The 20,895-nt window shown below is 51.3% G+C and overlaps 1 protein-coding gene across 4 annotated transcripts in view; it reads left to right on the top strand.

Moving 5' to 3' along the window:
- TRIM16 (tripartite motif containing 16) overlaps window positions 1-19,974 on the top strand; it is a 39,422-nt gene extending 19,448 nt beyond the window's left edge. For 3 of the 4 annotated variants that reach the window (XM_042966940.1, XM_042966939.1, XM_042966941.1), the window contains 6 exons: window positions 972-1,236; window positions 7,408-7,503; window positions 12,518-12,751; window positions 15,678-15,843; window positions 16,314-16,409; window positions 18,989-19,974. In XM_042966940.1, the coding sequence (XP_042822874.1) occupies window positions 972-1,236; window positions 7,408-7,503; window positions 12,518-12,751; window positions 15,678-15,843; window positions 16,314-16,409; window positions 18,989-19,572 (1,441 nt within the window). In that variant the 3' untranslated portion in view covers window positions 19,573-19,974. Of the gene's footprint in view, window positions 1-654; window positions 1,237-7,407; window positions 7,504-12,517; window positions 12,752-15,677; window positions 15,844-16,313; window positions 16,410-18,988 lie in introns of those variants that run through there. The other variant, XM_007080749.3, reaches the window with a different exon arrangement.
- Window positions 19,975-20,895: the final 921 nt, after the last annotated feature.

The raw sequence follows: 20,895 nt of genomic DNA, 5'->3' as shown, positions 1-20,895 counted from the left end.
ATGTCCTTGTAAGGACTTCTAAAAATGTAGTTTAGATCCCTTTAAAAAGTGCCAACAGGGGTGCCTGGGCGGCTCAGTTGGTCAGGCATCGGACTCTTGACTTCAGCTCAGGTCACAATGTCATGGGTCACGAGATCGAGCCCCACATGGGGCTCTCCGCTGATAGCCCAGAACCGGCTTGGGTTTCTCTCTCTCCCTCCCTGCCCCTACCCCGCTTGCCCATGCGCTCTCTCAAAATAAATAAATAAACTAAAAAAACAAAACAAAACAAAACGCAAAGAAAAAATTTAACCTGTCAAGCCACGTAAAGCGACTCAGGCTTTTTACGGCAGAGCTCAGGAATCTCTAATTCTTTCCGGAGCAGCCACAGACACACGTGGTCTTCGGCTGAGCCCATGGGGTTCCAATGATTCACGCAAGAATAGAAGTTTTGGGGCTGGACCCGAGGAGGGGCCGGAGCCCATGGGGAGATGTTCTGAGTGGCCACGGGCAGCCCGAATAACCTAGCCGCCTCGCCTCGTCATCACGGCCCTGGCTGCTGGCCAAGCCCCGGGCAGAGTAATGACTAACTGGGCTTCCTCCGGGAGGGCGGAAACAGTTCAACTCCTGTGACAGCTGCAGTCAGTTAGGCGTGGTTTTCTCGTCTGACTCGGGCTGTGCAGATCCCGGCCCGAGGGGCAGAGGAAGGACAGCCTCGCCGCCAGAGTCTTCCAGATGGCCGAGCTGGACCTCATGGGTCCAGGGCCACTGCCCGGGATCAGCGCTCACCCTCTGGCCACTGTCAGCCCAGACTCTGGGTCGACCAGCCCGGCCGAAGAAGAGGACACGGGCTCCCTGGGGAGCCCCCAGGGGGAGCCAGAAGCACAGGACGGCGGCTCTGAAGGGCAGGGGGCTCCAGATAGCGGCACTGCTGGGGAGGAAGAGGAGGAGGAGGAGGAGGTCCTGTGTGACTTCTGTCTCGGCACCTGCAGGGTGAAGGCGGTCAAGTCCTGCCTGACCTGCATGGTGAACTATTGTGAGGAGCACCTGCGGCCTCACCAGGAGAACAGCAAACTGCACAGCCACCAGCTGACCGAGCCCGTGAAGGACCGGGACCTGCGCACCTGCCCTGCCCACCGCAGCCCGCTGGTCGCCTTCTGCCGCCCCGATGGGCAGTGCGTCTGCCAGGAGTGCGGCCAGGACGAGCACAGGGGCCACGCCTTGGTCTCCTTGGATGCCGCCCGCAGGGACAAGGAGGCGAGTGCTGGGGTCCATCCAGGAGAGGGAGGTGGGGAGATGGTGTCCCGGGGAGAGGCTGGACCCCCCCCACCTCCACCCCGCATTGCAGCTCCTGGGGCTGCCGACTTCACTATGGCTGTTGGTCCAGCGTAAATACCTATTGCACTTGCCTTTGGGCACTTGGAACAGGTCACTCTGGTCCTGTCTCCCTCCCGCCGTCCCCATGCTGGGGGTGTGTGTGTGTGTGTGTGTGTGTGTCCACGCTTGCTAGCTTTCTGCAGTGGATCTGCGTTTGGGTGTAGCGTGCTGGCGTTGGAGAGCTTTGGGCAGTGACGTCTCCTTCTGGCTGGATCCGTGTGGCAAGTAATGAAATGCACACCTTGGCAGAAGTTCAAGAGAAAAAAAAAAAAGCCAAACCTTTCGCCTGATTTCTCTTTTCCCCTTTACCCCACCCGGGAGACCAGTAGAAAGTGCCCCTCTAGAGACCCCCGGTGTGAAGTCTGATCTGAGAGCTTAAAAAAATGCCAAGGTAGCACAGAATTGGACACTTACCTTCAGGTCCGATGTCAAGGACGGCTTAACTGAGGGAAAATGGAAGTTCCTCATCAGATAGGGGTGCCAGGAGAGGCTGAGAGACACCACGCACAGAGCCTGTAATTTTATTCCCATCAGATAGAGAGACTGTTTCTAGAACAACTGGCTTTTCTTTGCCCTAAAGCTGATAGCCTGGAGAAGTTCTTGAGAATGGGTTTAGTTACTGTGTATTCTTTGTTTCTCATACTTTGACTCTCCGTGAGCGCTTTTTTATTTTTTTTTTCCTTCAGTAGGGAAGTGCAGTTGACTTTTCTCCCACATTCCTTATGTTCATACTGCTGACAGCTCCCCGTTTACACTACACAGGGCGGGAGACCCACCACAACTCCTCCTTAGTCCAATGTTCCTGGGCAGCAAAGGGAAGGACTTTCTGGGAAGAACGCTTTACTTGCCAGAGTCCCTCCTCCGTGTCCTTTCTCAGGCACAGATTTTCTCCAGGGTTAGTGGGAATTGTTCTGGAAAGCTCTGTAGCCCAGGGGTCAATGAGTCACCATCTCCAGCTCAGGAAGGCACTTGCCAAGTGCCTCCAGTGTTTCCAGGTTAGAGAATGTCAAGTCAGGAAAGCAGGTCACTGCCACTCATGACCAGGATGAATGAGGCTGTTTCGTAATCCTGGAGAGGCTCTCTATCAACAGGTCAAAGGAAAAAGCTCTACATAGTTGAGCCAAGTGGGCTTCAGTAAGCATTGCCGTGTGCTAAATATACTCTGTAGATTTTCTCCTCCAATCCTCAGATCACTCTATGGGGTGTCATTTCTTTTTATCGCCTCCACGTTTTCCCGAACTCATACAGGCAACTGAGTCATGGGATGAGGCGTGGAAGCTTTTGGGAAGGCACCCTACTCGGGGAACATGAGTGAAGGACCCTAGCCAAGATCACAATATTGTAACTTTCTGTTTGGTACCGAAATCCTGCCACACATATAGTAGAGATATTAGTACAAAGTGTCCTGCTGTTCTCTTTGGGTATAAATGTCTGGATATTGTTATATTTACCTGGAAAAAGTGATGGGTGTACATGTTGAAAGCCAGTCTCCACCAAAGGTTGCAATAGACCATATCAGGAAAAGGTCTCCCTCCCATCCTGGATCCCCTCGCTTCCTTCCTCAGTTAAACACTACTGTCTCGACTTTCTTCTCTTTCCTTTCAGAAATATTCTGTGTCTGTACTGGCAAGGGATACAATATGGATATTTAAAAAAATTTTTTTTTTAAAGTTTATTTAGAGAGAGGTGGAGATAGATAGACTGAGAGTGGGAGAGGCAGAGAGAGAGAGAATTCCAAGCAGCCTCCATACCATGTGTGGGTTTGGAACTCATGAACTGTGAGATCATGACCTGAGCCTAAAGCAAGAGTTGGACACTTAACCAACTGAGCCACCCAGGTGCCCCGCAATCTGGCTTTTAAACAATGAAAACTGGTGCACCACAGGGAGGGTAATTGTAGTTCCGAGCAGGGGACAGTTGCGTAAAGCGTGTTTGGAACCCCGGATTCAGACATCCTAGGGGAGAGCTGTGTAAGGTGAAATAAAAACTCGGTAGAGGAGCTCTAGAGTCATTTTTTTGGTGCCGAAAAGCCGTCACGGTTACAGGTACAATGCAACAGCCCCCCCCCCCCAGACTTGTGCTGAAGGCCCCAGTTCACAACCTCCGCCTTGCCGGTCTGCACGACAGAGCTCTTGTCCTTTCCATCCCGTGCCCTTGTTTTCAGCTCAGAGAGCAAGCCTACGTCCTAAGTGCAGCCAGACTCTTGTTGGCTCTACCAAATCTTAGGAGCCAAAAGCTTTCTCAAAAGGAGCCCAAGAGACCAGCCCAGAAGACCCAGTGGCTTGATGAGGCTGTAACCGCCACCGGGACTATTTTGAAAGTTGTACTTGACATCATTAAGGTTCCAGAAGCTTGGTATGCCCTTCAGCTAGCACCGGCCTGATGGAGTCCTTTGCAGCGAAGATCACTTTGGGTAGTGCTGAGGGCTAATTACTGAAGGAGGCACATTGTCTCAGGAAAGTGCAAACAACAGGGTCAGCCACGAGGACACAAAAGCCGCTGAGATCCTGCATCAGAGTGACAGAGCCACTGATTTCTCCGTTAACCAAGGGAGCCCCTGCTGAGGCTCCTCGGGTCTCCGGCTACGCCAGTGGGGGCAAAACCTCAGGATTCGGGGAGTTGGGTGTTCTTTGCTATATGTTCCGTCCTGCTGGGCTTCCAGAGCCCAGCTCTTCCTGATGGGGACCTCTCGACACTTCTCTCCGCCCCGGGTCGGCTTCCTGAGGCCTCTCAGTGCAGTTGGCCTTGCGCACCGGCTGCTGATTTCCCGTACCTTCTCTGAATCGCGGGCATGCTGCCACGAGAACGAAACTGGGTGCGTGCGTGCGTGCGTTCATGCATGTGTGCATGCCTGGTGAACGCTTCCTGACCCAGGAAGTGCACGTGCTTCTTTCCTGTTCTCCCTCAAGCTTATCAAACCATCATTGATTGCTTCCTATGGGCTAAGTGTGAGACCACACTGTCTGTCCTCAGGGAGCTTGGACTCTAACGAGGAAGCCAAGGAATGTTCCACGGCTCCCTGGAGTGCCAGAGGGCTGAGGCAGCAGAACAGCTACATGTTCCAAGGACGGAGTTGTCACCAGGAATGAGGCCAGGGCAGGGTTCTCAGAGAGGGGGACGACCTGTTTTGGATCATGCGTCCACTAGTGACAGGCCATTACATTCAGCCTCAGCATTGGTTCCAGAAAGTTCAGGACTGGGCGTGGCCCACGGACAGTCTCCAGGTAGAGCAGGAGCCAAGTTTCTGTGACCCACACGAACCAGCGTTGTCCTCGACCCATTCTCTGGTAGCCAAAAGGCGGATGATTGGAGGCCACTCAGGAAAAGAACTTCTGGAAGTTCTGAGAAATGTTTTGGACTCAGTATTATTACATAACTTGTTTTTCCTTAGACATTCTACCAGGGTGTATATCTCAGGGAGGATGTTCTGTTTGGCTGGACTGGCATGTGGTAGGTTCTGACCAATCCACTGAGGAATGAAGTCAGCCCGGGTAGAACTCTTGTGCTACCAAGTGCAACCTCTCCAGAACGACCAACCAACGTTGTGTGGATGGAAATACAAAGGAACCGACACCACCTGGAATTTTCTTCTCCCTTCGCCTTCCCTCCGCTATTCCTGCCTCCACCTCTGACCTGAAGTCTGACCCCTGAGCTCTGGGTGCTACCTTCCGCAAGAACAATTCTGTTGACCTATTCCTGTGGCCCTGAACCAGAGGAGAAGCTAAATGATCTGACGGGGGGGACGCCGGGGTGGCTCAGTCAGTTAAGCATCCAACTTCAGCTCAGGTCATGATCTCATGGTCTGTGAGTTCGAGCCCCGTGTCGGGCTCTGTGCCGACAGCTCGGAGCGGAGCCTGCTTCGGATTCTGTGTCTCCCTCTCTCTCTGCCCCTCCCCTGCTCGCGCTCTGTCTCTGTCTGTCTCTCTCTCTCAAAAAGAAAATAAAAACAAAATAAATAAAAAAAAAATGCACTGGCATGGAGAGATCACATAACCAGCAATGGCAGGTTTCAACACTCCAAATACTGTGCCTCTTGTACATTTGTCATTACCTTGCTGATGTAGACAGTGCCGTCCCGTCTAGGACTATCTTCAGTCATTGACGCCACTGTCTGGCTTTTGTGCGGGGTCCACCCTGCCCCCCCCCCCCCCCCCGGAAGTGTGTACAGATGACATCTTGGGAAACCCTAAAGCCAGAGCCTGGGGCACCCTGTCATTTTCTAGGAACAGGATTAACTGGAGATACAGGTCTCCCCAAGCGGCTCCACCTTTTGTGGTAATCCCAGCGCCTTCCCCTGGGGTGACTCACTCAGAGAGGTCCCCACTAGGTAGTCAGGAGTCCTTTTCTCCTTTTATGGCAGTCTGCAGGCAATGGAGAAGGCCTGTTCCCCGGCTCCTCTCTGGGAGCGTCCCTGTGCTCCGCATCAGGCTGGGGCTGCCCGTGTCGTCCGCTGCCAGGCTGTGTTTCCGCTCTGTCTCCTACCACCTTTAAACAAGCACGTCACGTTTCTCCCCTTCCCTGGGACAGGTCACTGTATAAGCCTTTTATTTATTTACTTCTTTTAATGTTTATTTGTTTTTGAGAGAGAGAGAGCACAAGTAGGGGAGGGGCAGAGAGAGAGAGAGAGAGAGAGAGAGAGAGAGAGAGAGAGAGAATCTATAGCAGGCTCGAGGCTCTGAGCTGTCAGCACAGAGCCGGACGCGGGGCTCGAACCCGTGAACCGTGAGATCATGACCTGAGCCGAAGTCAGACGCTTAACCGACTGAACCACCCAGGTGCCCCTGTGTAAGCCATTTAGATAGACCAGGATTCCATGACTGCTCCCAAAAGGCCAGACCCTCCCTCCGCCTCCAAATAGGTCTGGGGTGGGGAGGTCGTGAGGCTCCCTCAGTTCCAAGTCAGCATCCCAGGTCCTGAGCAAAACGAAACAAAATAAAACAAAGCAAAGGAGTTACCTGCCCCCTGCAGAGGGGGACAAAGCCTCCTTCCTGCCTCCCTATACCCTCACAAGGGGGCCTGGAATACCCCCAAGCTTCTGTAGGAAAAAGCAGAGAGCATTTATGCCCTCTGAGTTCCCTTAGGGCCAAATGACACACAGCTTCAAACGCAGACAGAACCTGTTGAAAGCAGTTAAAACTATTCTTTTTGTGCCGATTCATGCCCTTGTGGTCGGGCCTTTGAAGGTTGCAAAGGTTTCGGCTTTATGTGTTGGCACACTTCTTGGCAGAAAGGTGCTCGGGGAGTCTCCGGAAGGAAGAGTGAAGCAGGTGGTGGGGATCGGGGTGGGCAAACCCAAGGTTCTCGGGCAGGGCACTTGGCTTGGGCGGGAGGGCTCGCTCTGCCTGCCTCCAGGCGCGATGAGCGCGTGATGGGACACAGCCATGGTGGCACCACCCGGGACGAGAAGGGGCGACCACGAAGGCCTCACTGACGTTGGTGGAGCACGAGCAGCGTGCCAGCTACAAGGGCAAGTTCACAGTCACGCCCGCTGTGTCATTCGATCCTCACAAAACCCCCATGAGTGAGGTGCCTCAGTTATCCCCATTTCACAGGTGAGGCAGTGGAAGTCAAGAGGCGCTAAGTAGATTTTCCACTGCCAAGTAGAAAACCTGGGGTCCCTACCCTTGGCTCCAGCTCGTACTCCTTGTACGGTTATTCCGGGGGCAGGGGGGCTGGGCTCCACTGCACTGATAGACTGTGTGACCTTGATTAGGTGGCTTCACGGTATCATCTGTGAGATGGAGGTAATGGTGTTTACCTGCTGTGGGTGTGCTCGGGACGACAGGAGGTGATCCACCTAAATGCTTGAAGTGACGGCCAGTTGCCGCACAGCAGACGTGCTCACCGCCTTTTTAGGGGATCTGTGCCGAGTTCGGCCCCAGCAGGTGCTGGCCCACAGCTTACCCTTCCTGTCGATTTCGGGCCCTCCAGGCTGGCTTCTGAGGCAGCTCCCAAGGTCAGAGTCTCCTTTCCATGGGACAAGAGTGAATAGTACATCGCTCCAGGGGACATTCTGGGTGCACTCCGTAACTTGTTCTTCCTTCTCCTCAGGCTGAACTTCGGGACACCCAGTTAGAGCTGGAACGGAAACTCAGGTTGAATGAAAACGCCATCGCCAGGCTCCAAGCCAACCACAAATCCGTTTTGGTAAGGCTGGCCCATCTGGGGTTGTGGGACATGGGGTCACAGGCCCAGACTCCCTGTCCATGAGCACCTTGGCGTTTCTCGGTGGATGGGGATTATAGGTATGGATACGGTTGGCTACGCCACGGGATAGCCTCACCTTGCTGTCAGCTTTTGCTATGAAATTAGTTTAAGGTTCAAGACTGGCAAGTGATTGGCTTTTTAATAATACAGAGTAGAGCAAGTCTAATCCTATAATAACAACATTCCTGTTTTTACATTTGCATATGCTTTTCTGACCAGGAGAAAGGGGTGTGTGTAGGAGCAGAGGGGGTAGAACTCCAGGAATCAGGCAGAGTCTGGGTTTCTTCCATCATGGGAGAGTGTTTTGCATGTGAATGTCACCAGTCCTGTGTCCTGGCAGCCAGAAAAAAGAGTGGAGAACTGCTTGATTAGTGGATGGTGACTTGATAAGGCCAGTGGTGTGCCCGGCGACTTAGTTTTAGTCTGTCTCGTATATGGCCATTTTCCATATAAAGTGTAAGTAGAGCCAAACAGTTCCACAAATATTTCTCAGTAGTGGAAAGCCAATAACCATCACTCAGAAGAGAATCCCAAACGCCTAAGCTATGGTAGTGAGTCAGCAGCAGCATCTTTGCATACTATGAATGATTCGATCCATCTTTCCTTCCTTCCTTCCTTCCTTCCTTCCTTCCTTCCTTCCTTCCTTCCTACCTTCCTTCCTTCCATCCATCCATCCATGTATCCATGCATCCATGCATCCATGCATCCATCCATCCATCCATCCATCCATCTTTCCATCCATCCATCCATCCATCCATCCATCTTTCCATCCATCCATCCATCCATCCATCCATCCATCCATCCATCCATTTCAACTTAATTTTCTCCTTCTCAATGTTTACAAATAACTAGCTGTGAACGATCAATACCTCTTTCGCATCCACATCAACTTATGAAAAGAAGAAAGATAGTTGTTCCCTTAAAATCTTATACACCTTCAGACTTGTTGATTTCCACGCTCAGGATACTCTAGAGAACCGCATGGAGCATCTTGCCTTTTCTCTAGCCTTTTATTTTTCAGACAGTTTGATCCCTACTCAGCTCTTCTCATAATTGTGTGGTAACTTGGGGAGGTAGTTATCACAATGGCCACCAAGTACGAGGGACATGAACACACAGACAGATGAGAAGACTTGCCTGGTGCCCCCAGATGGATGGAACAGGAGGACTTGGCATTATTTCTCCCTGGACCTAAGAAACTCGGGACATGTACAGGCTTGTGCACCGTCCTCAACCTCTTTAAACCGTTAACTTTGGTATTTTGGTAGGTTTGTGGCCCCTCCTCTCTTTAGTCTTCATTTGTCATCATTTGGGCAGTAAGTGATATGCTTTGCACATCCCATTTACATGCAAGGAAGAAGTATTTCTCCACGAAACAGTTTAGGAATGAGAGGTCACGTAGGACAGCAGCAGAGTCAGTCTGCCAACATCAATGGAGGCCTCTCCTCCACCGCCCTTTCTCAGGCCTTCCTCACCAGGCCTTGGTGGAGGAGAGGGGATTGGGACCCTGAAGTCTGTCTTTAGACTTCTATGAGAAACTTGTCATGGTTCTACTACTACTTCTCCTTCTCCTTCCCCTCCTCCTCCTCCTCCTCCTCCTCCTCCTCCTTCTTCTTCTTCCTCCTTCGTCTTTGTCTTCTTCTTCTCCTTCTTCTTCTTCTTCTTCTTCTTCTTCTTCTTCTTCTTCTTCTTCTTCTTCTTTCTTCTTCTTCTTCTTCTTCTTCTTCTTCTTCTTCTTCTTCTTCTTCTTCTTTCCTCCTCTTCCTCCTCCTCCTCCTCCTCCGTCTTCTTCCTATTATTATTAGAGAGAGAAAAAGAAAGAGTTTGGATGGGGGAGAGGGGCAGAGAGAGAGAGAGAGAGAGAGAGAGAATGATAGAATCCCAAGTAGGCTCCATGCTCGGTGTGAAGCCTGATGCGAGACTCGATCCCATGACCCCAGGATCATAACCTGAGCCGAAATCAAGAGTCAGATGCTCAACCAACTGAACCAGCCAGGCACCCCCGATCAGGGAATTTTGAAGAACAAGATTTAGTACTCGGAGGTCATGGAGGACACAGACTGCTGCCTCAAGGTCACATGGTGACACCATGAGGTGGCCGGCAGAGAGAGAGGAGGGGAGAAACTGCAGACCTGGGGTCTACCTTTATTGGGGTCAAGGGTGGTGTCTAGGGTGTCATGGGCAGTTCACTCCTTACTGGCTTATTTAAAGCATGAGAACAGGAATTTGAGCTCGGGAAGAAGTGAGGTCACTCAAGGGGCAGTTATTTCGGTTCTTCCAGGGATTTCTGAAAGGGGTAGCTTCCTGAGTGAGGGTGGCCCGATTCCTTATCTGGTTGTTTTGCTTGAAGCCGTGCCACACAGCTGGCAATGTTTATTCCAGGCGGATGTCTTTTGAAATGGATGCTTCAGGGGTGCCCGGGTGGTTCAGTCGGTTAAGCTGCCAACTCTTGATTTCAGCTCAGGTCATGATCTCATGGCTCATGAGTTTGAGCCCTGCATTGGGCTCTGTGCTGTCACTGTGGAGCCTGCTTGAGATTCTCTGTCTCCCCCTCTCTCTGTCCCTCCCCTGCTCACTCTCTCTCCCTTAAAAATAAATAAATGAACATAAAAAAATAAATGGATGCTTCAGGGATGACAGACTTAATGTCAGGCACGTACGTGACAGCTGCTGTTCTCCACGGGCTCTTTCCAGTCTGTGCTTGAGTTTGGAGAAGACCTTCCCATCTGCCTTCTTTTTAAAAAAAAAATTTTTTTTAATGTTTATTTATTTTTGAGATAGAGACAGAGCATGAATGGGGGAGGGTCAGAGAGAGGGAGACACAGAATCCGAAACAGGCTCCAGGCTCTGAGCTGTCAGCCCAGAGCCCGACGCGGGGCTCGAACTCACGGACCACGAGATCATGACCTGAGCCAAAGTTGGCCGCCCAACCGACTGAGCCACCCAGGTGCCCCCCCCCATCTGCCTTCTTACTTAGCCCCAATTACCAGCTCATTTGTTTCCAGTTCCATTCGGCTGCTCCAATGTGGAGGAAGCCAATAGATGATGGGGCAGTTGGCATAAAAATGACAATGTAGAGACAGGCTCTACCCAGCTCCCCACCCCTAGTTAATTTAAGATGGCCCTTGCTTCCTTTCCCCTCCTCCTTCCTCCCTTCACCATCAGATCAAAGATTCAGCCGCCACTAGGCATTCCTGTGGGCTGCGTACCTGAGTCTTGGCCAAGCAGGGTCTCTGTCCAAGCAGAGGTCCTGTTACCTGGTGTCATCATTTCTCCCCATCTCCCTCCAAACCTAAGGCTTCCACATGCCCTGGGCCAAGGGCGTCATCCTTTTGGAGTCCTTTCCTTACCAGTCCCCTCCTTATTCTCCTCCTCCCCTCCCCCCATCTTCCCTGCCAGGGGACTGAGTGCTGAGGCACCTGTTTTGGCTCCCCGTGGATGCCCAGGGAGCATCCTTACTCTCGCTCTCAGGAGGAGAAACAGAAGAGAGCACCTGGAGGGGTTGGTCAGATTGCTCTCAGATGGGATCGGCGTGGGTGGGGACAATGGGGGAGACTCAGGCAGGCAGAGAACGAGCTCTGGGCTGTGGAGTGAGGTCAAGGGAATAGGAGCAAAGGAAAGTGTGTCCAAGACCGCTAGATGAAGTTTAGTAAGGTGATCATGTTTGTGCAATGAGATAAAATGGGACAGCATCAGAGGGGGCTGTCAGCACCGGTGCTGAGGAACGATTTACACTTGGATTGAGGTTAGAAACACGATATTGACTGAAGGCATTTTATAAAGGCTGTTCCTCCTCTGGAAGGATAGAGGGCACGTGCAGACACACACAAATACCGTCATGCAAACCCTTCCTGTTCATCACAGGGGCTTTGGTCTGTATTTTATTCGGACGTGACATTCCGTTCTACACACGTATGCTCATCCTGCTGTGCTCAGGTGCCTAACCCCCTAAACATGTTGTGCTTGGAGGAGACACCACAAGCTTAGATGGATGTGCTCTTGGTTCTGACGGGCTCAGCGGGCGGTTTAACCCGACATAATGAAATCCTGAGAAAGCGAATTCACGCTACTGACTTGTACAAAGAAGCCAACCTAGTAGTTTGCCACCAGAAATGTAATTCTCAAGTATGCATGCATTGCCCTGGTAGGAAAATCAGTTTCAGAAACTTGAACAGTAACCCCAGACTGTCAGAGCTGGGGGCTTGGGGGGGGGCGGGGGCGGGTCTCAGAGATCATCAAATGTAAGAGAGATGATGGTGCATAAGTACCTGCACCCTGAACAGTAAATCCTTTTTTTTTTTTCCAGGAACCTAGGATTCATATGAGAATAAAAGGCTGCCTTTTTAATTTTTTTTATTTTTTATTAACAAAATTATTTTAATGTTTATTTATGTCTGAGAGGGAGAGAGACAGAATGCGGGCGGGGAAGGGGCAGAGAGAGAGGGAGACACAGAATGTGAAGCAGGCTCCAGGAGGCTCTGAGCTGTCAGCACAGAGCCCGACACGGGGCTCGAACCCACGAACCGCGAAATCATGACTTGACCTGAAGTCAGATACTTAACCGAATGAGACACCCAGGGGCCCCAAGGCTGCTTAAAAAATTTTTTTTTAAATGTTTATTCATTTTTGAGATAGAGAAAGAGACAGAGCACGAGCAGGGAAGGGGCAGAGAGAGAGGGAGACACAGAATCTGAAGCAGGCTCCGGGCTCTGAGCTGTCAGCACAGAGCCCGACGCGGGGCTGGAACCCACGAACCGCGAGATCACGACCTGAGCCAAAGTCAGACGCTTAAACCGCTTAACCGACTGAGCCACCCAGGCGCCCCAGAGGCCGCCTTTTGTTATAGAAAATTGCTCCCAGGTGGCGGGTTGCTCGGCTTTACGGTTCTGTGTGTGGAGCTTCGATAAAGTCGAAGCCTTGCTAACGTCTTCTTCACCGCCCCCTCCCTCACCAGGTGTCAGTGTCGGAGGTGAAGGCGGTGGCCGAGGAGCAGTTTGGGGAGCTGCTTGCTGCCGTGAGGAAGGCCCAGACCGACGTGATGCTCTTCTTGGAGGAGAAGGAGCAAGCAGCGCTGAGCCAGGCCAGCAGCATCCGGACGCATCTGGAGCACAGGAGCGCACAGATGGAGAGGAGGAGGCAGGAGCTGGAGAGCATCGCCTCCATCAGTAACACCGTCCTCTTCCTGGAGGTGCGGGCGGGGGCGGGGCCCGAGGCGCCCATCCCTGGTGCCAGGGAGCACCCTCGCTCTGCTGGGTCTGTGCCAGATGTGGGGAATGCGGGACCAGAACTGCTCTTTTTAAAACTTATTTCTTTATTTTGAGAGCGAGAGAGAGGAGAGAGAGCAGGAGGGGCAGAGAGGAGGAGAGAGAGAATCCCAAGCAGTTTCCGTGCTGGAGGCGCGGAGCCTGACGCGGGGCTGGAGCTCCCGAAGCGCGAGATCGTGACCTGAGCCTAAACCAAGGGTCTGGTGCTCAACCGACCGAGACACCCGGGAGCCCCTAGAACTGCTCTCCGATAAATGGGGTGCACGGGGCGCTGTGGGACCGGAGAGAAGTAGGTGTTAGCAGAGAACGGGAATACAGGAGCGGAAAGGAAGACTCCCCAGAGTAGGAGACTGGAACTGGGTCATGGAAGAGAAGTCATGTCCAAAGGGACAGAACAGCCTGTGGCCAGGCAGGGAGGTTTGAGAAAGCACCACCGGGCGCCCGGGTGGCTCAGTCGGTTGAGCGACCGACTTGGGCTCAGGTCACGATCTCACGGTTCATGGGTTCAGGCCCCGCGTCGGGCTCTGTGCCGACAGCTCGGAGCCTGAAGCCTGCCTCTGATTCTGTGTCTCCCTCGCTCTCTACCCCTCCCCCGCTCATGCTCTGTCTCTCTCTCTCTCTCTGTCTCAGAAATAAATAAACATTAAAAAAAGTTAAAAAAATAAAAAAGAAAGCACCACTGATGTGGGGAATTAGGTGCTTTCACAAGGAGGGGCCTGGGCTGCTGGGCACATAGTGATGGAAACGAGGCTCACGGGGCCAGGCAGGCATCTGACTGCGAGAGAACTTTGTTCTTCTACGTGAAGTCACCAACACCACCAGTGGAGAATTTCAGATGAGAGAGGAGTGAGCTGGTATCAGTATGCCCGGCAGGGGTGAGGCTGGGGACCTCTTGCCTTTCAGAGAGGGGCTGCGTGTGCTGGTTGATTGAGGAAAGCCGGGCAGGCAGAGGAGACGAGACTTTCATCACGGGGCCACGCAGTATTCGCTAAGCCACATGCCATTAGGGCCAGACCTGAGGACATGTCATCTTGCAGGGACTGGGTGTAAATTCCATCCTCCCAGATCTGTTACTAGATAGGCGGGCAGTGTATAACCAAGTCAGTTAACTTTTCTGGGTCTCAAATTCCTCATTTACCAGATAATCAGCTCAGAGTCAATAACTTTCGAGGCTCCTTCTAGTCTAATATCCCTAAAAATAACTGAAAAAAAAATTTTTTTTGATTTGTTTTTCTTCAGTAAACGCTATGGCCAATGTGGGGCTCGAACTCACCACCCCGAGATCAAGAGTCAAATGCTCTACCCACAGAGCCAGCCAGGGGCCCCCAAATAATTTTTCTTTAAAATTTTTTAATGTTTATTTATTTTTGAGAGAGAGAGAGAGAGAGCATAAGAAGGGGAGGGACAGAGAGAGAGACAGAATCTGAAGCAGGTTCCAGGCTCTGAGCTGTCAAGCACAGAGCCAGATGCGGGGCTCGAACTCACGGACCGCGAGATCATAACCTGAGCCGAAGTCAGATGCTCAACTGACTGAGCCACCCAGGCGCCCCACTGATTGCACTTTTGAAAAATATTCCCCTCCAGTTACGACAAATATAAATGTTTGTTGTGGGAAAAAAAAAAAACTCTTGGAAAATATGAAAGGAAACAATCACCCAGGCTCCCACCACCCAAAGACAACCATAGTTAACCCTTTAGTGAGAAAGAAAAGCAGGTAGAGAAAGACAAAAATACTAACAGAATGTCTTTGTCAGTTCCTTTGCTTTCCAATATCAAAACAAAGAAAATAGGAATGAATGTTTGGCTTCTCACGTCATGAGTTTCCCCAGAGAGGAAATAATTTTTCTTTTTTCTTTCCTCCTTGTAGGACTTTAACTTAAAAACTTTAAGATGCATGAAATATATTTGCGTGTAAGTTATTTATGTAGAAAGGCAACTTCTTCTTCTCCAAATTGCGACCCGTTTGAAACGACAGCATGTGTTGAATAACCCATTTTTGCCCCCATTGATTTAAAATACCACTTTTCTCATGTATGGTGCTAAACTCCACATACAGTGTTAAAATGTGTAACTTGTAAAAAAAAATTTTTTTTTTAAGTTATTTATTTTGAGAGAGAGAGAGCACAAGCAGGGGAGGGGCAGAGGGAGGGAGAGACAGAGTCCCAAGCAGGCTCCAGGCTGTCAGCACAGAGCCCGATGCGGGGCTCAAACTCATGAACTGTGAGATCACGACCTGAGCTGAAGTCAGATGCTTAACTGACTGAGCCCCCCAGGCGCCCCTATTCTTTTTTTTTTAAAAGGTTTTATTTAAAAAAAATTTTTTTTAACGTTTATTTATTTTTGAGACAGAGAGAGACAGAACATGAATGGGGGGAGGGTCAGAGAGAGAGGGAGACACAGAATCAGAAGCAGGCTCCAGGCTCTGAGCTGTCAGCACAGAGCCCGACGCGGGGCTCGAACTCACAGACCGCGAGATCACGACCTGAGCCGAAGTCGGACGCTTAATCGACTGAGCCACCCAGGCGCCCCTGAAAGTTTTATTTTTAAGTAACCTCCACACCCCACATAGGGCTCTAAACCTACAACCCCGAGACCAAGAGTCTCATGCTCCACCAAGAGAGCCAGCCAGGCGCCCCGGTGTCTCTTGATTTTTAAAAGCCCACTTCCCCGGTTTAAAAAAGAAACACCTTCTGTGTTGTTAGGTCCTGAGCTAGATATGTTACATAGACTTGCTCTCTGAAGGGCACCTTACCATCAACCCATTTTACAGATGCAGCCAGTGGTGTGATGAGAGCAGTGTAAGAAATGCAGAGATCAAGGCACGTCCTGCCATGTTTTCTTCACCTGCAGGAGTACTGCAAGTTTAAGAACACTGAGGACGGTCCCTTCCCGAGTGTTTACATAGGACTCAAGGATAAGCTCTCGGGCATCCGCAAGGTCATCACAGACTCCACTGGTCACTTAATCCAGTTGCTACAGAACTACAAGGTCCAGCTCCAGGATTTCTCCAAGGAAGGTGAGAAGCTGTCCGGGCCGTGGGCTGTGGCATGAGTGTTTCTCAGAGCGGTTGGTGGGGAAGGTGAGGGACAGCCAGGGGAGAGCGGGGGAAACCAGGGGGGATGTCTCATTTTCAAAGCCGTCCTTTGGCCGGGCCACGTCGCTAATGGACGCTTACTTTGATGATTTTATCTTGTGATTGAGGCCCAGAGACGTCGAGTTAGTTACATCGTGCAGTTGGCTTGCGTTTTTGAGGTTGTGAATGCCTGTACTTTTAAGTGGAATCCAAGCCAGTCTGGGATCTTTCTCCAGCGTATGATGCTTCACCCATGAGAGAAATGTGGCCCGTCGGGCAGAGTTCTCTCTGACATGACTGGAGTCCAGTCCTTCCCCCAGGGAGCCCGGGGAAGAGTGGCTGGGAAGTCCTGCTTCTTAGGTTCTCCTGACCACCTGGGCTGGTGTGCATTCATAACCCTCTGATTTTTCTAGAGGAATATGATATCAGAACTCAAGTGTCTGCCGTGGTCCAGCGCAAGTACTGGACCTCGAAACCTGAGCCCAGCACCCGGCACCAGTTCCTCCAGTGTAAGTTGTGAACAGCTTCCTCTTCCCCGCTCATCGACGTCAGCGTAATGCTCTGGTGAAGCACGAACCCCATCTGTCTCTTTTGTTCTTTTAAAAATTTTTAAAGAATCTTTTAATGTTTATTTTTGAGAGAGAGAGCGAGAGCACGCACACAAGGGGGGGAGGGGCAGAGAGCGAGGGAGACACAGCATCCGAAGCAGGCGCCAGCCTCCGAGCTGTCGGCACAGAGCCCGATGCGGGGCTCGAACCCATGAGGTCGTGACCTGAGCCGAAGTCAGACGCTTAACCGACGGAGCCCCCCAGGCGCCCCAAGAGCACCATCTCTCATTAAGTTTCAGGTTCTCGCAACCCCAGGTGTATCCCTAAGTGGGACATATAAACAATTTAATGAAAAAGTTATTTTTTTACTTTTCACGTTTGAGGCAATTTCAAATTTACAAAAACGTTGCAAAAATAGGACAAAGAATTCCCGTCTACCTTTCATCCAGCTTCTCCAAACGTTAACGCTTTGTATAATTACAGCGCGTTGACTGAAACCAGGAAGCGGACATTGGCACGCTGCTATAAGCTCATCTACAGAATTTATTCAAGTGTTTCACCAAGTGCTCCAACCAGTGTCCTTTTTCTGGCCCATAGTCTGATCCAGGATCACAAATGTTTCCATGCCTCCTTAGTCTCTCCCAGTCTGGGTCCAGTCCCTTAGTTTTTCTTTGTCTTTCATGACCTTGGCACTTTTGAAGATCCTGGTTAGTTACCAAATGACTCCCTTTTTTTTTTTTTTTAAAAAGTTGATTTATTTATTTTTGAGAGAGAGATAGAGAACCAGAGCTAGTGCAAGCAGGGGAGGGGCAGAGAAAGAGAGGTAGAGAGAGAGAGAGAGAGAGAGAGAGAATCCCAAGCAGGGTCCAAGCTGTCAGCGCAGAGCCCGACGTGGGGCTCCATCCCCCGAAACCATGAGATCATGATCTGAGTGGAAATCAGGAGTCGGGTGCTTAACCGACTGAACCACCCAGGCGTCCCTGGAATTTAAATAGACTTGAATATGCTAATTCACTTGGAAAATATAAGAGCCCAAGATAGAGTCCCATGTGACGTGTGGAGTTTATAGACTAGAAGGAAGACGGGCACGAAACAAACACACAAATAAATGGATTATACACATTTTGTTGAGCATCATGAAGTTTAAACGGCCAGAGTGCTCTGAGAGAAAGTGATGGGGAGTCATCTGCCCCAGATTATGGTCACAGAGGGCCTCTTTGAGGACATGCACCGTTAGCTACCATTTGAAAGGATCGGTAGGAATGACCTAGGCTCAGGGTCGGCGATGATCATGTCGCGGATGGAAATGGTCTGTGCTAAAGGGCTCAGTGTTGCGTGCTTCTGAGGTCAGGGTGGCTGGAGTGTGGCAGTCAAGGGGCAGAGGGCAGGAGATGCGGCTGGAGACACAGGCCAGGGCCAGTCATGCGTGGCTGTGCAGGCGGGGGTGAGGGGGTCACTGCTTTATTCTGTGGGCAGAGGGCCCCATCAAAGGTCTTTAAGCTGGGGTGACATGATTTACCTTAGCCTGTACCCTGAAACATACCCTGTGGCTCTGTTGTGGAGAAGGGCCGGAAGGGGGTCACGGCCGAGGGGCCGGCAAAGAGCCTGTTCTGGACTAGATCGGGGGTGAAGCGGCGGGCTGGACAGAAGTGGGATCTACAGGGCTTGATGCTGCCTGTGGGTGGGGGCGGGTGGAGAGGAGGGAGGAGCCAGGTGGGGGGTGAGGATGGGGGCAGAGACATTTCAAAAATAACTTGAGCGTGACTTGAGCAACTGGGCGCCTGGAGGTGCCATTATTATCTTTAGTCTCCGGGGTTGGCGAGAGGATGTGTTTGAGGGAATGTTTGAGCAATCACCAGGCTAAATATTGGTCAATTAAAAAAAAAAAAATGAAAAGGGGCACCTGGGTGGCTCAGTGGGTTAAGCATCTGACGCTTGATTTTGGCCCCGGTCATGATCTCACGGTTCGTGGGCTCGAACCCCACGTCAGGCTCTGTGCTGACAGCGCGGGGCCTGGTTGGGCTTCTGTCTCCCTCACTCTCTGCCCCTCCCCTGCTCACTCTCTCTCTCTCAAAATAAATAAATGCACATCTAAAAATAAATAAACAAATAAGTACATAACGAAAGAATCGCGTGTGGGTGGGTGAATGCGTATTTCCACCAGCCCTGAGAACCCACACCGAGAAGAAGAGTGTGGCCTTCGATACATATTTGTTGGATGAATGAATGAATGAATGAATGGGCGAGACAGTGAATGAATCCGTGGATTTTGTGTCTTGATTCAGCTCAGCAAATAATACAGCAAATGCCCGGCGATTTGAACTTCAGAAAGGAAGGAAGTGGAGTGATTTGAGTTCTTTCTGTTTTGGTTTTTGCCCACCTCTTTCCTGGGGGTCGGGGGGGTGGGGTGGGGGGCTGGACAGTCGCCCCAGTAAACAGAGAGGCAGAGAGAGGTGTTTTCTCCTGCTTGGGAGGCTGGCTGGGTTTGAAGTGTTCCGTCCGAATCTGCCGTCAGTTCCTGCCCTTCTGTATCTCCTCAGATGCATGTGACATCTCGTTTGACCCGGACACGGCACACAGGTATCTCCGGCTGCAGGAGGACAATCGCAAGGTCACCAACACCACGCCCTGGGAGCATCCCTACCCGGACCTCCCCAGCAGGTTTGTGCACTGGCGACAGGTGCTGTCGCAGCAGAGCCTGTACCTGCACAGGTACTATTTTGAGGTAGAGACCTCCGGGGCGGGCACCTATGTTGGCCTCACCTGCGGAGGCATCGACCGGAAGGGGGATGAGCGCAACGGTTGCATTTCTGGGAACGACTTCTCCTGGAGCCTCCACTGGAATGGGAAGGAGTTCACAGCCTGGCACAGTGACACGGAGACCCCGCTCAAAGCCAGACCTTTCCGGAGGCTGGGGATCTACGTCGACTTTCCGGGAGGGATCCTGTCCTTCTACGGCGTGGAGTCTGACGCCATGACTCTGGTTCACAAGTTTGAGTGCAAGTTTTCGGAGCCGGTCTACCCCGCCTTCTGGCTTTCCAAGAAGGAAAACTCCATCCGGATCATGGATCTGGGAGAGGAGCCTGAGAAGCCAATGCCAACTTCAGTGCAGGCTGCTCCCTAGACTCCAGCCTCCATCCCTCAGACTCTCACTGACCACAAAAGACAGGACAGCGGGTTGCGTCTTAAGGGTGGCCCGGGGATGGAAATCTCCACCAGAGGAGAAAGGTCTCTGGCTTCTCCCTCCTGCTCCCTGCTGTGCTGTTCTCTCTGTTTGTAGTAATCCCTAAGCACCTGCCTCCTCTTTCTCACCTTCTAGTGATATTCTTCTGTCTGCTCAGGTGCCTAGATTCAGTAGCCGGGAACCTTCAGAGTGATTCCAAAAGATTGCAGAGTAATCAGAATAGATCGCAAGCTCTGTGTTGCACTTCTGGGTACCGTGTGGCTGTTATGAACTCACTTAACCTTCACAGCAGCTCATATCCTCCTCTTTTGCAGATGGGGAAACTGTGGTTCGGGTGGGGGTGGGGGGGTGGTGGTCAGTTAACTTGCTCAAAGTCATTGTGATCACATGGTGAGCAAGTGGCAGAGCCGGGACTCGAACCTGGGCAGGTCGGTGCTGAGATTTTAACCAGTCCCCCGCGCTGCCCTCCTCATTAGATCGTGGGTATCGTGGGTAAGGGAATAAGCCACATGATGAACTCCACGGCATGGACACCGAGTGTCTCGAACCTTCAGTGTCTTAGCATCCACTCCGTCTGGCTGGGCCACTCAGCTGCGTAGTGGCAGTGACCTCACTACCTCACACAGCAGCTCATCGTAGTTTTGGATAGTGAAGATTAGAAGAAATGTCTTTAAAAAGTTTTTTTTTAATATTTATTTTTGAGAGAGAGAGAGAGATAGAGTGCGAGTGGGGGAGGGGCAGAGAGAGAGAGGGAGACACAGAATCCGAAGCAGCTCCAGGCTCCGAGCCATCAGCACAGAGCCCGATGCGGGGCGGGGCTGGAACTCATGAACTTCGAGATCACAACCTGAGCCCAAGTCAGACGCTTCACCGATTGAGCCACCCAGGTGCTCCCAGAAGAAATGTTTTAATGGAGTCCAAGTCCTAGTCCCTGTGACCTCCGAGGAGGGGTCTCCCCTTGACTATGTGGACTTGTCTGATTTCTCATTCAGAGGACAGACCTTCAACTGTATGAAGGCAGTTCTCACGCACGTCCTCCAAGGAAGTTTGTTTTCACCCTACGTTTCCCACTTTTCCTTCATAACTTCTGGGTCTTTTCCTGTGACCTGTGTCAAGGCAAGTTATCGTCCTTTTTGACAGTCTGATGGTCCCTTGACTTGTTTCCAGAGACCCTGTCCTATGTTTGTATCCAAGGATCTATACAGTGGAGGATTAGAATTTTCGAGAATTTTCGAAATTTTGTAAAATTGGAATTTATTGAGT

Source organism: Panthera tigris, chromosome E1 (genome assembly GCF_018350195.1).
Source record: "Panthera tigris isolate Pti1 chromosome E1, P.tigris_Pti1_mat1.1, whole genome shotgun sequence".
NCBI classification, from domain to species: domain Eukaryota; kingdom Metazoa; phylum Chordata; class Mammalia; order Carnivora; family Felidae; genus Panthera; species Panthera tigris.
The sequence above is the reverse complement of the archived record's forward strand: the minus strand, read 5'-3'. Positions and strand labels throughout refer to the sequence as shown.